This window comes from Nicotiana sylvestris, chromosome 7 (genome assembly GCF_000393655.2).
Source record: "Nicotiana sylvestris chromosome 7, ASM39365v2, whole genome shotgun sequence".
Lineage (NCBI taxonomy): Eukaryota > Viridiplantae > Streptophyta > Magnoliopsida > Solanales > Solanaceae > Nicotiana > Nicotiana sylvestris.
Window position 1 is genome coordinate 160,477,491 of NC_091063.1, and position 15,378 is coordinate 160,492,868.

The 15,378-nt window shown below is 35.5% G+C and overlaps 1 protein-coding gene and 1 long non-coding RNA gene across 8 annotated transcripts; both read left to right on the top strand.

Annotated features, from left to right (window-relative positions):
- Positions 1 to 10,475, top strand: LOC104220694 (E3 ubiquitin-protein ligase MBR1-like). Of its 7 annotated transcripts, none has more exons than XM_070150679.1 (9): positions 162 to 1,033; positions 1,108 to 1,264; positions 2,274 to 2,329; positions 3,574 to 3,783; positions 4,902 to 4,967; positions 5,055 to 5,192; positions 5,298 to 5,614; positions 8,321 to 8,373; positions 10,181 to 10,475. In XM_070150679.1, exons 4-7 carry the CDS (start codon positions 3,574 to 3,576, stop codon positions 5,436 to 5,438), a joined length of 555 nt encoding a protein of 184 aa, XP_070006780.1. In that variant the 5' UTR covers positions 162 to 1,033; positions 1,108 to 1,264; positions 2,274 to 2,329; the 3' UTR covers positions 5,439 to 5,614; positions 8,321 to 8,373; positions 10,181 to 10,475. The 7 variants fall into 7 exon arrangements, with proteins under 7 accessions (XP_009769912.2, XP_070006780.1, XP_009769907.2 ...); XM_009771605.2 differs by having other exon boundaries at positions 1,108 to 1,200; XM_009771609.2 differs by having other exon boundaries at positions 162 to 537; positions 1,108 to 1,200.
- A 457-nt stretch (positions 10,476 to 10,932) lies between these two features.
- LOC138872513 (uncharacterized) lies at positions 10,933 to 12,335 on the top strand. The gene is made up of 4 exons (XR_011400891.1): positions 10,933 to 11,332; positions 11,478 to 11,546; positions 11,641 to 11,784; positions 11,891 to 12,335. It is a non-coding gene; the product is annotated as an uncharacterized lncRNA (long non-coding RNA).
- The last annotated feature ends 3,043 nt before the right edge of the window (positions 12,336 to 15,378 follow it).

Below are 15,378 nucleotides of genomic sequence, written 5' to 3' on the forward strand. Positions count from 1 at the left end.
ATATACGTGATAATAGTTGAAAGTGACTGCGCACCCAATTTACCGATACGAATTTGAAATTAATTGACATAGAAAGATTTAATAAGTCAGTATGAACTCATCAATGAGTGCTCTAATTGAGGTTGTTCCTATCCTTAAGTTTTGAATCTTGATTACTGTAATATCATGTTTTAAATTGTTTACCATCTTTAATTCTTGACTATTGATTTGCTGTAATCTCTTGTTTTAAATTTATTACTATCCTCAGTTCTTGACCTTTGATTTGCTGTAATCTCTTGTTTTAATTTTGTTACTATCCTCAATTTTTTGAATTTTGATTGTTATATTCTCTTGTTTTTAAGGCTGTTCTTTTTATTTTTATTTTTTTATGACCGTTGTGTCCTGGCTAGTTTGCGCGTAACTCTTGTTTTAAGGTTGTTCTAATTCTCAATTCATGAATTTTTATTACTGTAATCTCATTGTTTTATTAAATAGTCCCTTTTCCCTCTGCCATTTACTTTGTTTGCAGCCAAAGCATTTCACTTGTTTGATATTTTGGTGAGTGTTAGTCTCTGCTTTCAAGGGTTAGTTCTTTGTGAGAAAAAAAGTCTTTATTGATATAAACCTCCCTTCATTGTTTTCTTGATTTATTGTTTGATGTGTGGTGTATGTTAATAAATTTGATGCAAAAAGTAGGTGCCCTTTTGATGTAGAATAATCAAATTGGTTTATTTTGATTATACCGAGGGGCGGAGCCACCTATTGGGAAGGGGGTCCAATTGAATCCCCTTCGTATACTCCGTAAATAGGGTAAAAATAATTCTTTTTTTTATATATAAACGATTGAATCCAGTTAACATAAGAGAAACTTCTAGTGTAATAAAGGGGTTCAAAATTAATTTTAAGTCGTAGATTCAAATTCCAAATGTGTCATTCTTGTAGTTTTTCGAATCCCCTTACTAAAGTTCCTGGCTTCGCCACTGATTATACCATTGAATCTTTTACCTTGATGGTCATGCAATCTTTTACCTTGATGGTCATGCAATTATCCATGGTAATTCATATAAATTTTACCTTTTTTCTAATTAATCATATATTTATTTCCTATTTTATGATTTTTGGCATCAGATTTTGATTTTGATGAGATATGGCCTGAACTGGTTTTGAATATACAAATTTTGGGGAGGAAAGGGAGTATGAAGTGAAGAGGATATGAACGAGGTTTCTTGGACTCTAAATTTGTCTAAAAGCTTAATCCTCTTTGATTCCTCTCCATGGACAGAAAGTTATTGTTTTTTGCCTTTTTCTGCTTAAGGACTTTAGATTGCAATTGTTATCATATTTATTAATGGTTTTCTGATTCTGATAGATCTTTGTCATATCTAAGCCTAATCTTTGGTTATTCTCCACCCTCCACCCCTTAAAAAAAGGAAAAAGGGAACCAAAAAAGGGAAAAAGAAACCAAGAAAGGAAAATTTACTTTCATTAGGTGCTTGCTTTGGTTTGGGTTAATAAAAGCCCTTGCTCTTGATGAGTTGGAAATCGAGCATGTGTTATATCCTTTAGGTCGAGCAAGAACTAAATATTGGTGCTCATTTTTTTAATGTATAATGTTATTTGGTGGACAAAGTTACTTGGTACCTGTTGCTGGTGGGGAGGTGACAGGTATCCTGTGAAAATAGTCGAGGTGTACGCAAGCTACCCCGGACACACCACGGTTATCAAAAGAAAAAAGAAGGCCTTATGAAAGTTGTTATATGTTAGCATTTGAAATCTCTCCCATTTAGAGATGAAGTTACTTCTATCCTTATGTCTTCCTTGTTGTTTTTACCCTTTTATGCCTTTTTAAATTTTTTTTTAATGTTATTACTTAAAAATTAGTCTACCTATGGTGAACCTTTTGAATACTAAAAGAGCAAGGGGTTTCATTTCATTTCTTGGGTGCAAGGGAGATCGTAAATAGAGTGGAGTAGATTCAAAGGTTTCATTTAGCCAACTCCAAGTAATTTGGGATTAGCAAAGTTGATTGATTAATTGACAAGTTACATGTGTTACAAACTTTTTTCGGGTGATTGTCATTGATCTTTTAGTTCAGATTAATTAGATACGGATGATGCTCCTTTTCTTCTTGAAGGACATTAGCTTATAATGAAAAAAATCATTGGCTAGATACTGCTCTCGGGCAAGAGAGTTCGAATTACCTTGCATTTTATCAAACACTACTTACTGCTTTCAGATACTACTAAACTTCTTTTGTTGTTCGTCAGCCTGAGCTATGACTTTTACTTTTGCAGACAACTGAAGTTTCTCTATCTCGCGTCTACTTAAGGGAACATTTGGCACGCTTGAGGTAAATATTCCTTTACCTGCTTCTGTGGCAACTGTGTTTTCTTGTAAACGGTTTATGGATAATTCCCTTTTTGCAATTTTGTGTTTTCCGGAAGTTGGCTTAATGTGAAATTTACTTTACTCTTCAATCATGAAATATTCATTTTTTTCGTGAAGTAGTGGAAAATAACGAGTAACGGCTTAAAGGAAATGCATGTTTAGTGAGGTTCCGGATAGTTTTTAACTAGTTTTCCGAATGTGGGAACGTATAATCAATTTTCCTAATACTAAATGCCAAATAGCTAAGTTAAGTTTCAATTTTCCTTCTCTTCCTTTCTTTGACCTCTAGGTGTTTGGACTTGGCTTGGGTTGGTATAATACTTTCCAAGTTGCATTTATGATTTATCATCCGCGTATCTAAGAATGCAAAATAGCTATTCCCAGAGAAGTTTTTGTTTTTCTTTCCCTTCCCTTCCTCCCCCACCCAAAGGATTTAGCGTTGTCTTGAGTTGGTTTAATACTAACCTAGTTGGACATGTTAGTTGCAACCCTTAATAGTATATCTACCGTTTTTTTGTGAAGTAAGTTGTTTCTTTAATAATGCATCAAGTAGATGTTGGAGTACAAAAGAGGAAACACGAAAAAGAAAATGATAGCTCTAGTACATCAGGCCTATTCTAGAATCAGAGAGCTAACAAAATCCCGAAACATAACCAGGCTATTTAAAGGAGTTAGCTTGTTCCAACTAAATAAAATAAAAAAACTACTAGCTTTTCGAGAGTGGTTTGGAGCTTAATAGTATATCTACCTTTTTCTTTATATTTCAACTTAGAATGTCTTTTAATGAGGTAGTTTTTCCCATCACTTGGAAGAGCAGCCTTGGCGTAACTGCTATAGTTGTTGCCATGTGACCAGGGGGTCAGGGGTTCGAGCCGTGGAAACAGTCTCCGGTAGAAATGCAGGGTAAGACTGCGTACGATAGACCCTTGTGGTCCGGCCCTTCCTCGGACCCCGCGCATAGCGGGAGCTTAGTGCATCGGTTGCCCTTCAGTTTTTCCCATCACCTACTGTACTGGTGGTTTACATTAGTGTTACCTCCTCCTAGTTTGTTCCAGAATTCTGTTGAAAAGAAATTTCTAGCTCTTCTCTTACCTTCTTTAGAAAAAAAAAAGGAGATATTTTCAAGCTCTTCACTAAGCTACCCTTCTTTCAATATCTCAACCAATTGCTCTAACAAACAGCAATTCATTTCTTATTGCACCTCAGATGGAGAGCTACGGAACTAATGGTGACAGCAACTTGACCTTCAACGGAACTCTTAATGCTGCTACTAATTCAACTGGTGCTTATAGGGTAAGAGTTGAAAATACTCTTGAACGGATGGTTGAGAGTATTGTGTCCGTGATCCGGGGACTGCAGGAAACAACAGCAGCGTTGACTTTCTTGATTCGAAATAATCTTGCTCTCATGATTCCAGTTAAGTTTCTTCACTTTACTAAGGTTTCAGTCGTACTCCTCTTTTTTATGTTGGTGGTTCTATATTATTTAGCCATCTATTCCTTAACAAAATTGGGCTCGTTGCGGATATTGATTTTGGAGAAGGATTTAGAGATGATAACATTTTTCTCTAGAATATTTCCTTGCTAATCTCCCCTTTGTTTGAGAACTCCCTTCTACCCATCTAATGTCTTTAAAAACTCTATTTCAGCTTGTTTGTTTATCTCTGCATGTCTTATCAATATATTCGTGTTTGACACTTGATTTGAAACTTAATTGTACACTTTTAAGTATTTTAGGTATTTGCTGCTTAGGGCAAAGTTGCTTCCTCAGAATATTTTATTGTTATTTTCCAATTATTCCTTGTTGAGTTGCATTAATTATAAATACATGTATTAGCCGATGGTTCTTAAAATCTTGCTAGCCTGTAAGTTTTCTCTGAGTAGTAGTTTTCTGTGCCTTCCCAATAACCTAAATTTCACATTACTCCAAAGAAAAGGACAGAGTATCTCTCAATTGAAAATGATTAAATCATAGACGAAGTTAGCGTTCTACCCTGACCTAGCTCAGGAACTGGGATGCCAACGCCAATTCTTTGTACTCAAAACAAGGTATTTGTGAACTTTTGTCTATATGCATACGAATAGGAATGATGTGACTTTTCAGTTGAGCTTCATTTCATGTGTAATTGTGCACACGTTTAGTTCCACATAAAAAGATATTTATCAGTTTTAACACCACTTGTTACTAGCATCTGAATATTGCAACCCAATAATTTGTTCTTATGCTTGCATGAGTAACTTCTTCTGTTGCTTGATTATGTAAGAGTAGTTGTATTCTCTACCTACTGTCTACCTTCTGTTTGCAACTGGATAAGAACAATGCTGTCGGGTTATTCATTCAACTCATTTAAGAGTTTGTTGCTCATTAAAAAATAAAAGTTAAAAAAATGAAGGGAAGTTTTTGCAGATTTCTCAATTTGGTATAACCCAGAGCTAAGGCTAGAATTTCTCTTCTGCTCTTATAAATTTATCGTGCAATTTTGTTGTTGGTTTGGTGTTCAATGAGTTTGCTCCTAAGTGAGTCCAACATTTCAGGAAAGTGATGATGGATTGGAAGACGAAGAAGATGAAGATGATGAGCAGGGTATTTTGCCTTCTGAGGTAATGCTTTAGAAACACAATAAATTAGTGTTTGATACAGCATACTTTGAATAGATGATATCCTGTAACTAGTGTTTTATCTTTCAGGAATTATTCAAACTACACAGGTATCTGAAAAATGTTAATGCTGGATGGAGAGCAAGAGCTTTTGATTTAAGCATTAAGCTGCATAAGTACGAGTCATCAACATCTCTTGAGAGCAACGAGAACTGCTGCATATGCTTGGTAAGGAGCACCTAATTTCAGAATTCCCCCCCCCCCCCTTAAATCTGTCAGCTTACTTAAGTTTGATTCTAACTTTTTTTTTTTTTTTGGTCATGTGTGTATTAGGATGACTACTGCGACGGGGAAGAACTCGCAAAAACTGATTGTGGCCATCTATACCATGTTGATTGTATTAAAAAGTGGATCGAGCGCAATAAGTCTTGCCCCATTTGCAAGAGGGATGCATTGGCTATTCTACAATTATAATCCGTGCACTTTGTGCTCGCTCGGCTGCAGTAATCAGTTACAGTTTGGCTGGGTGAACCGACTGGTGGCATCTTTCTGCATCTGGTTGTTTGATGTGCTCAAGAGAGTTGAGCAGAACTTAAAAATAAGGAACCGTTCTCAGATAGAGAAAACAATGGTTTTTAGTTCTATTTTTAGTAAGTTTGATGCTTTTTCTTGCTTTTCGATGATAATAAGATTTAGCCAGATCTCGAAGCTAAAGATAACTTACTACCCATGTTGGTTTTGAGTAGCTTATATCACAAATTTGGTTTGTTGGATATTTTCTGCTGGTTTTGAATACCTCCTTTACTGGTGCTGCTTCATTTTAGTTCTTGATATAATTACTGATCTATTTGCTATGTTATGTGTACTGGATTGTGTGCTCAAATTAGTGGGAAAAACGTGTTAATATTAATATGCATAAATGTGTATGTATTAACTACATAATAGGTACACACATGCATGTAATATTTTCTGCAGTATTTGAATACCTCTTTATATGGTGCAGCTTCATTTAGGATATGATATAATTACTGAATTATCTTAGTTTCCAAAGTTACGTGCACCTGATTGTTTGTACTACTTACTAAAAAGAACCCATTTGTGCTTGTATGAATACACATAAATGTCTCTTTAATATGTACTACTTTATATGTACTCTTTCAGTCCAAAATATTTAATATGCAATATTTTCTGCAGTATTTGAATACCTCATTTGTGCTTCTTTCTTAGGTGCAAGTAAAACAGTGTCTTTTTGTATTAGAATCTATTATGGTTTTGAGAATTAAGAAGATTGAGTTCTTTCAAATATATCCAGTAAAACTAGAACAAAAGGTTGGAGGATAATATGATCTTAGTCTGGGTTGTCTTTCCCTTTTTCTTCAGAAATGTTTAAGGAGAGGGGTGGAGTGAATAATGTGGATTAGTGTTGCATGACCGAGTAGCAACCTTAATCCGCTAGGTTAGATATTGGAATTCAAGAATCAATTTAGCCCTTGAAACTTGAAAGTAGATACTGCCCTGAGCGTCTTCAGATAACTAGTCATCTCAGTTATATTAGATATTGACTAGGATTACATTATAAATTTATTACTGTAATTGTCTATTCGTTAGCAGATATGCTAGACTGACTTGAAATTATGCAGTCAGAATTCCTGACATTAAGGTTCTTTTCACTTCTTCTCAAACTAATTCACGTAGAGATAATTTTTTTTTCACTGCTGGACTTTTGCTTAGACCCATACGATTTAGCTTTTTCATCATCTTTAGAATTTTGGGAAGTCATCTGTTTGCATGAATGTACTAGAAGTTCTGCTGAAATTGTGAAACAGTAGGAGAAGGTGCTCCTAACTTATCGAATTATACTTTTACCAAATTTGAATGCGAAATCTTGGTGGTGATCGATCTAAAGTTCGAGTATCCTGCTCGGCTATTTTAGGTTGGAGAGTATTATAGTCCAAGTTTTTTTTCCAGTAAACTTAAAAAGGCTTATTTTCGCACAGATTCTTTAAAGAGGTACAAAAGATAACCAGTAGCCCGAAATGATACTATTTGTGCAAATCACCCTGATTTTCCTTACTGAAGGCGCATATCCGGCAAAACCCAGAGCCAGCACAAACAAGAGAAATTTGAGGGAAAGACTAGTCTGTTAGGCTAAAGACAGAAGGGTTAATAGCATATCAGTATGAACTCATCAAGGATAATGTCCAAGAACCACAATAGTAGTGACATGAGTATGATGATGCTCAAGAAACATGCTGTTTCCCTGTGTATGTTACAGACTACATATTGGTTTGCAATGCGAGGAGGCTGCATTGCCTCGTATCGCCATTTCCATGCATTTCTCTCTATGTGAGCGCTGTAATTAAGGTTGCTCCTATTCGTGAATCTTGATTGCTGTAATCTCGTGTTTTAAATTTGTTACTATCCTCAATTCTTGACTGTTTATTGCTGTAATCTCTTGTTTTAAATTTTTTACTATTCTCAATTCTAGACTGTTATTGCTGTAATCTCTTGTTTTAAATTTGTTACTATCTTCGGTTCATAACTGTTTAATTGCTGATTCATGAATATGAATTACTGTAATCTCGTGTTTTATTAAATAGTCCCCACTCACCACCCACTTTTCCCTTTGCCATTTACTTCCATTGCAACCAAAGCATTTCCCTTGATTCAGATATGGGTGAGTATTAATCTCTGCATTCTTATCTTGATATATTATGGTTTGATGCATGGTGTATGCTAATAAGGGGGACACAAAAAAGTTGGTGCCTTTTCGTCGTAAAATAATTTAGTTGGTTTATTTTGATTATACCATTGAAACCATCACCTTGATGGTCATGCATGTATCCATGATGATTCATATTTTTCTTTCCTTTTCTGATAAGTCATATATTTCTTTCCTATGCTATGTTTTTGGCATCAGATTTTGATTTTGATGAGATCTGGCCACAATCTGTGGTAGAATATGACTTCACTGTGTTGTGTCATTCTTTACAATTCGGTCTGTGGTTCTGAATACCCAAAATTTTTGGGGAAAAGGGAAGGATGAAGTGAAGAGGATATGAGATATCAGAGAGAGCCCCCCTAAAAAGGGGGGAAAAAAGGTTTTACGTGTGTTACAAACTTTTTTCGGGTGATTGTCATTGATCTTTTAGTTCAGATTAATTAGATATGGATGATGCTCCTTTTCTTTTTGAAGGACACTAGCTTATAATTAAAAAAAACATTGGCTAGATACTGCTCTCGGGCTAGAGAGTTCGAATTACTTTGCAGTTTATCAAACATTACTTACTGCTTCCAGATACTGCTAAACTTCTTTTGTTGTTCGTCAGCCTGAACTGTGACTTTTGTTTTTGCAGACTGAAATTTTGCTGTCTCGTGTCTACTTAAGGGAACATTTGCTACATTTGAGGTAAATATTTCTTTACCTGTTTCTGTGGCAACTGTCTTTTCTTGTAAACCTTTTATGGGATATTTTCCTTTTTGCAATTTTGTGTTATCCGGAAGTTGGCTTAATGTGATAGATTTTCCTTTTAGGTGATCTCTGTATGTATAAGGATATCTGCTAGTAAGTTCTAGGTTATTTAATATCTGTCAGGTTAAATTCTTTAATATATCCAGAGAATGCGCTGGACAAGAAAGTGAGGAGAAAGGAAAGTGAGTTTCTTGCTAACATATGATTGACCTCCCAGCAAGTTAGAGAAATTTATTAATTAACTCTAATAAACAACGTTTTTCCAATACCTGCACAAGTAACTGTAGATGAATTTGAAATCTTTGTGAAATATGACAGTTCGGAATAATTTCAATAAACAGCTCAAAGTAAATAATGGAGGAACTGTATTATTTCTCTAAAAGATGATGGAACTACTATATCATCTCCAGAGGCGGATCCAGGATTTAAAGTTTATGGGTTCCTATATCGACCTTAAGTAAATATACAATAAGTAACTGGGTTCACAACTAAATATTTATGGATATTTAGGTAATTTTTTAATATATATACAGGGTATATGCAAAAGCTACTAGGTTCACGGGAACCCACGTATAATAGGCTGCATCCACCCCTGATCATCTCTGTAGCAAAAGTTAAAAGCTTTACTTAATGAAGTTGTAGCTTTTGAAATGCTTTATTATAGGCTCCTTCCTTCTAAAAAACTTGACCTGATTGACTATAACATTATCAAATTGACTAATGTTGTATTGGTTTGTTATAATAGAATCTATGTACTTCAAAGCACAGAAAACACTATTAATCTTGAACTTTGAATTAGAAAGCATTACACATTCTTTTGACAAACCAATGCAAATCCTTTTGGCCCTTTAATGTTGACTTTTTAGCGATGGAGGAAGTGGAAAATAAGGAGTAACGGCTAAATGAGAATGCATGTTTAGTGAAAAAATTGAGGTTCTCCCAATAGTTTTGCATCCACTAGTTTTGTTGTTGTGGGAGGGTATGGGATCAATTTCCTTATATCAAACGCCTAAAGCTTACACATATTGTAACTCCTTAACTTTATATCTACCTTTATATTTTATCTTAAATGTAGACGGTTCTGGAGGTTGGGGATTAGGGTAGAAGGTTAGTCTATAGGTGTGAGCGTCTCCCTTTCATGTCGGTTGCATTAGTATTAGTCTTGTATGACCGTTTCTTCTTATCTGCAGATTTCTTTTACTATTTGTTGGTTCGTTTGCTTCAGTTATTCTATCTCTGTATCACCTTATCACCTTTCCCGTTGTTGTTACCAATTGTTATTTCTGCTTCTTTTCCTTTTTCTTTGAGCCGAAGGTCTACCAGAAACAGCCTCTCTACTTTCACAAGGTAGGGGTAAGGTCGCGTACACTCTAACCCTCCCTGCCAACCGGACCCCGCTATATGGGATTACACCGGGTTTGTTGTTTGTTGTTGTTGTCTTTTGATGAGGTAGTTTTTCCTGTCACCTACTGTACTGGTGGTTTGCTTGGTGTTCTTCCCTCTTCTCTTTTAGTTTACGCACCTGTGCTTTCAGTATTTTCTCCCTTCTTGTCTTTTAGTTTACACCTGTGCTTTCAGTACATTGTAGTTTTTCCATTGGTATAATCTTTTGGCCAGGAAAAGATTTCGGTAATTCTGTTGAAAAGAAATTTTCAAGCTCTTCACAGAGCTATCTCTCTTCTATTAGTAAAGAGGACTTCAAAATCTCAACCAATCGTTCTAACTAACAACAAATGATTTCCAGTTGCACCTCAGATGGAGAGCTCCAACTCTAATGCTGAAAACTCGACCTTCAGTGGAACTCTTAATGCTAGTGCTAATTCAACTCCTGCTAATATGCCAATAGATGGCAGTATCCAGTCCCATATCGAGGAAGTGCAGGTCGAACTCGGACAGAGTGGTCGAGCATCAGCTGAATTCGTGTCTAACCAGGAGGATGTAAACCATTCTTCTCATGCTGAATTTTGCTTAGTATGTCAAAGAGTGATGTCTGGGAGCTCGACATTGAATTCCTTGCTTGAACATACTCATGAGCTCCTTTATGCCGAATTGCTCCACATATAGTCCCCCGAACCACATTTTCTAAACGAACCAGAGCCAATCCGAATTGATCTTGTAAAAGATCTGCTACAGAACGAATACGTTTATTTTTCAAATGATTCATATCGTCAAGTGCACCCATTCCAAATTTCAGCCCAATCAAATGATCGGCGGCTGCCAATATATCTCGTGGTAACAAAAATGTATTGTTCTGGGGTATATCAAGGTTCAGTCTTCGGTTCATATTTCGTCGACCAATCCTTCCTAATTCACATCTTTGTTGAAAGAATTTCTTTTGTAATTCCTTACATAACGCTTGATTTGAAACTTAATCCTACACTTTTAAGTAGTTTATATATTTGTTGCTTAGAAAAAAAATACATAAATTATAGACGAAGATGGTGTTCTACCCTGACCTAGAGGAACTGGAATGCCAACGCCAGTCCTTTATACTCAAATCAAGAATTTTGTGAATTTATGTCTATTTGAGGGATGATGTGACTTCTCAGTTGAGCTTCATTTCATGTGCACACCTTTAGTAACTTCTGTTGCTTGATTATGTAAGAGCAGTTCCATTCTCTACCTACTGTCTATACCAGGATAAGAGCAATTTTAACACAATTAAGAGTTCGTTGCTCGTTATAAAATAGAAAATAAACAAAGAAAGCATGTCATAGATTTCCTCCTCACTTTGGTATAACCAAAAGCTAAGGCTAGAATCTTCTGCTCTTATATATTTGTCATGCAATTTTTCAGCCGGTGAAGGGGAGCCTTAGCGTAACTGGTAAAGTTGTTTCCATGTGATGAGGAGGTCACGGGTTCGAGCCGTGGAAATAGCCTCTTGCAGAAATGCAGGGTAAGGTTGCGTACAATAGACCCTTGTGGTCCGGCCCTTCCCCAGACCCGCGCATAGCGGGAGCTTAGTGCACCGTACTGCCCTTTAATTTTTTAGCCGGTATGGTGTTCAAGGAGTCTGCCCCTAAGTGATTTCAACATTTCAGGAAAGTGAAGGTGAACTGGAAGAAGAAGAAGGTGAAAATGATGGGCAGGATCCTACTATTGACAATGAGGTAATGCTTCGGAAACAGATAATTTAGTGTTATATACAGCATAATTTAAATCTTCCTTGAATGGATAATATCCAAATAGTGTTTTATCTTTTAGCTCTTAATGGAATTGGAACTCTACGAGCATATGAGAAATGTTATTGCTGCATTGAGGCACACAACTTTTCCGGTATACATTAAGCTGCATAAGTACGACTCGTCAACATGTCTTGAGAGCGAGGAACAGTGCTGCATATGCTTGGTAAGGGACACCTAATTTCAGAATTCACAACCCCCCCCCCCCCACAAAGTCCGTAAGCTTATGTAAGTCTGATTCCAACTTCTTTTTTTGGTCATGCGTGTCTTAGGATGAGTATTGGCACGGGGAAGAACTTGCAAAAATTGATTGTGGCCACGTATACCATATTAATTGCATCAAAGACTGGATCAAGATCGAGAACTCTTGCCCCATTTGCAGGAGGCTCGCTATGATACCTTGAGAATCCGTGCATTCCATGTTCACTCGGCTGCAACTAATCAGTTTAGTTCGGGTTGGGTGAACTGACTTGTGGTGTCGTTCTGCATCTTGTTGTTTGACAGAGCTCAAGAGAGTTGAGCGAAACTTAAAAATAAGGAACCGTTCTCGGATAGAGAAAACAATGGTCTTTGATCTTTTATTTTTTACTTGCTTTTCAGTGATAATAAGTTTAGCGAGACCTCGAAGCTAAGCATAACTTGATACTCATATTGGTTTGAGTGTTTGATATCCAACAAATTTGATTCTTATGGATATTTTCGGCAGGTGTTTGAATACCTCCTTTGTTGGTGCTGCTTCGTTTGGTTCTTGATATTATTACTGATCTATATTCCAGTTTGCTAGGTTATGTGCACCGGTGAAGTTGCTGCCATGTGACCAGGAGGTCACGGGTTCGAGCTGTGGAAACAGTCTCTTGCACAAATGCAGGGTAAGGCTGCGTACAATAGAGCCTTATGGTCCGGCCCTTCTTCGAACCCCGCACATAGCGGAAACTTAGTACATTCCTCGAACCCCGCACATAGCGGAAACTTAGTACATCAGGCTGCCCTTTTTATTCTAGTTTGCTAGATATGTGCACTGCATTGTTTGATCAATTTATTAATATTAATATGCATAAAATTGTATTTGTACTAATTACATAATATATAGGTATACATGCATGCAAAATTTTCTGCCATTTCTGCATACTTCCTTATATGGACCTGCTTCATTTAGGATGTGATATAATTAATTACTGAATCATTATCTTAGCTTACAGAGTTATGTGACCTGATTAGCTCCCGTTTGACCAAAAAATTTGGGAGTTTCTTTTTTCAAAATTTGTTTTCAAATATCTGTTTGTTAATAAATTTTAACTATTTTTTGGCTGATTTTGAAAATAAAGTCTTCAAATCCCAAAAATGTAGTTTTTCAAGTTTTTACTCATAAAACTTCAACTTCTTTTCAAGTAAAATGCATGTCCAAACACCAACTTTCAAAAATCATTTTTTCTCTTCTTCAAAAAACTCATTTTTCAAGTTTTAATCAGATCTATGTCAAACGTTAGCTTAATTTTCTTTCTTTCTTAGGTGCAAGTAAAACAGATTCTTTTTGTATTTTTACATTAAAGTTTTGAGAGTTAAGAATATTGAGTACTTTCAAATATATCCTGTAAAAGTAGAAAAAAGATTGGAGGTTAATGTGATCTAAGTCTATGTTATTTTTTCTCCAAAAATGTTTACGAAGAGAAGTTATGTTCGGGCTACATAACTTTAGTGCAATCTTCATTCTATCTATGTTGTTAATTTGTTCACAAGTCTTGCTAGATTGACAAATATTGCCTAATTGACAAGTTATGCTAGGTGTACATAACTTTGATACAATCGTCATTTTATCTATCCTGTTAAGTTGTTCATAAATTTTGCAGGATTGAATAATTTTTGCATGTGTTGTTTATTTGTTCATCAGTTTTGTCGGACCCACTAGATTTGATACTATTCACTTTACCTATCTAGTTAAATTCTTAGAAGTCTTGTTGGGTTGGCAAATCTTATTTGTGCTATTCAATTGTTTAATAATTTTGTCGGACTGACAAGACTGTACTGCTTTATTTATTGAGAAATTTTCATAAAGCATTATCTTTTAGTGGTAATTAACTATCTATAAATATCATTTGCTATATTACGAATTATATATACGTTTTCTGTTGTTATAAGATGTATTATATGTATTTAAGTTATTGTATTCATGAATACAGTAGCAAAAATAGGCGTGAATTAGGGAAGTCCAACTAATCAGTTATTGTATTCAAGTGTATTCGACTGTATTCATGGCGTGAAACATGGGATTACAGCTGGACAGATTATTGTATTCGACTGTATTCACGGTGTGAAACACGGGATTACACTGTTTTTAAACGGAAAGTGAATGAATTAACATAATAGACTCCTAATATAATTCAACAAACTCAATTATAACACACAAATTTTGTATTTTCAGTTATAAAAAAATTCTCAACGAAAAATACCCCCAAAACATAGCAATCTTCAGAGAAATTATATAATACATCTGAATACATAAATTATATTAATTAAAAAAAATATATGAATATATTCATGGCATATAACGAGACAGTGAATACAATGAAATATGTAAAATACAGCGGGATACATTAAAATACAATGAACAAAAGATGGTGAATACAATAAAATATATCGATGAGTAAAACCAGAGGCAAAGAAGAAAATGAGGAGGACGAGAGCTTTCACGACTCACTTGACCGTTTACTCTCTTTTACTAACACAGTCTTGCTCTTCCTCTCCTTCTTCTGACAACGAACAAGACGATATTAAAGATCTTAGTTTTAACTTGGGTTCCCCACTAAATTATGGTGTTCCGGACCCACTCCTGTTCCTCGATTTCCCATGGGTGTCTCCAACAACTATGATGTTTGGATCTCTGAACCCTCCTCCATTGAAGAACGTTGTATTTACAGATTTAATGATGTTTTTGCCCAATTGTTGTAATAGAATCCAAGCAAAATCACCGTTTGTGACTAATGGTAGGTGTGTGGGTGAAAAATTTTTTGAGATTGAGCATCGTGTTTTCAAGAAATGGGGGAAGAGAATGGCATGTATCAAAATAGAGAGAGAAAGAAAATAGTGTAACTGAATAGCATATTTAGTAGCTTAGGGGTAGGAGGTAACCAAAATTAGATATTTTGCTATAAACATTAAAATGTATCTATAGAATATAATTTTTTTAAATGATATTTATTTAAAATAAATAAGGTGTTAACCTTTGCTATAGGAGGTAAAAATTCCTTATTTATTTTACCTTATTAAATTATTCACAAGTTTTGTTATATTGATAAATCCTGCTTGTGAAAAAGGTGCAAGCAATTCACCCCCAAAAATCGAACATCGAAGTCCTATCGGGGACGTTTGTTTTAGAGAGAGAACGTCTCCCTTCTCTCTAAAATTCCCTGAATCACATTAACTCCCCATCATAAACTCCCCAATGACTACCATGAATACTGACCAAGCTCACCTCCAAATCATCCCAAAACCACCTGACACTATTAATTCCTGCCATAAGAGAGAGGAATATGTTTTGGATATCCCAAAAGTGTCACGACCCGGATTTTCTATCCTCGGAAGTCGTGATGGCGCCTACTCGTGGAAGCTAGGCAAGCTAAATATTGTAAAATCATTACCTTTCTTTTTTTAAAATATGTTCAACAATTTAAAATAATAAGTGATTAAACAGCGGAATAAAATTAAGTAACCATAATGTGGAAGACGAAAAACTTAATAATTCAACCAAACATTGCTACATAAT

Excerpts from the sequence above, each read along its gene's own strand:
- LOC104220694 (XM_009771610.2), top strand. The coding sequence starts at position 3,574 with ATGGAGAGCTACGGAACTAATGGTGACAGCAACTTGACCTTCAACGGA. Across the intron at positions 3,784-4,901 it reads ATCTTGCTCTCATGATTCCA|GAAAGTGATGATGGATTGGA; the intron begins GTTAAGTTTCTT and ends CCAACATTTCAG. Across the intron at positions 4,968-5,054 it reads AGGGTATTTTGCCTTCTGAG|GAATTATTCAAACTACACAG; the intron begins GTAATGCTTTAG and ends TTTATCTTTCAG.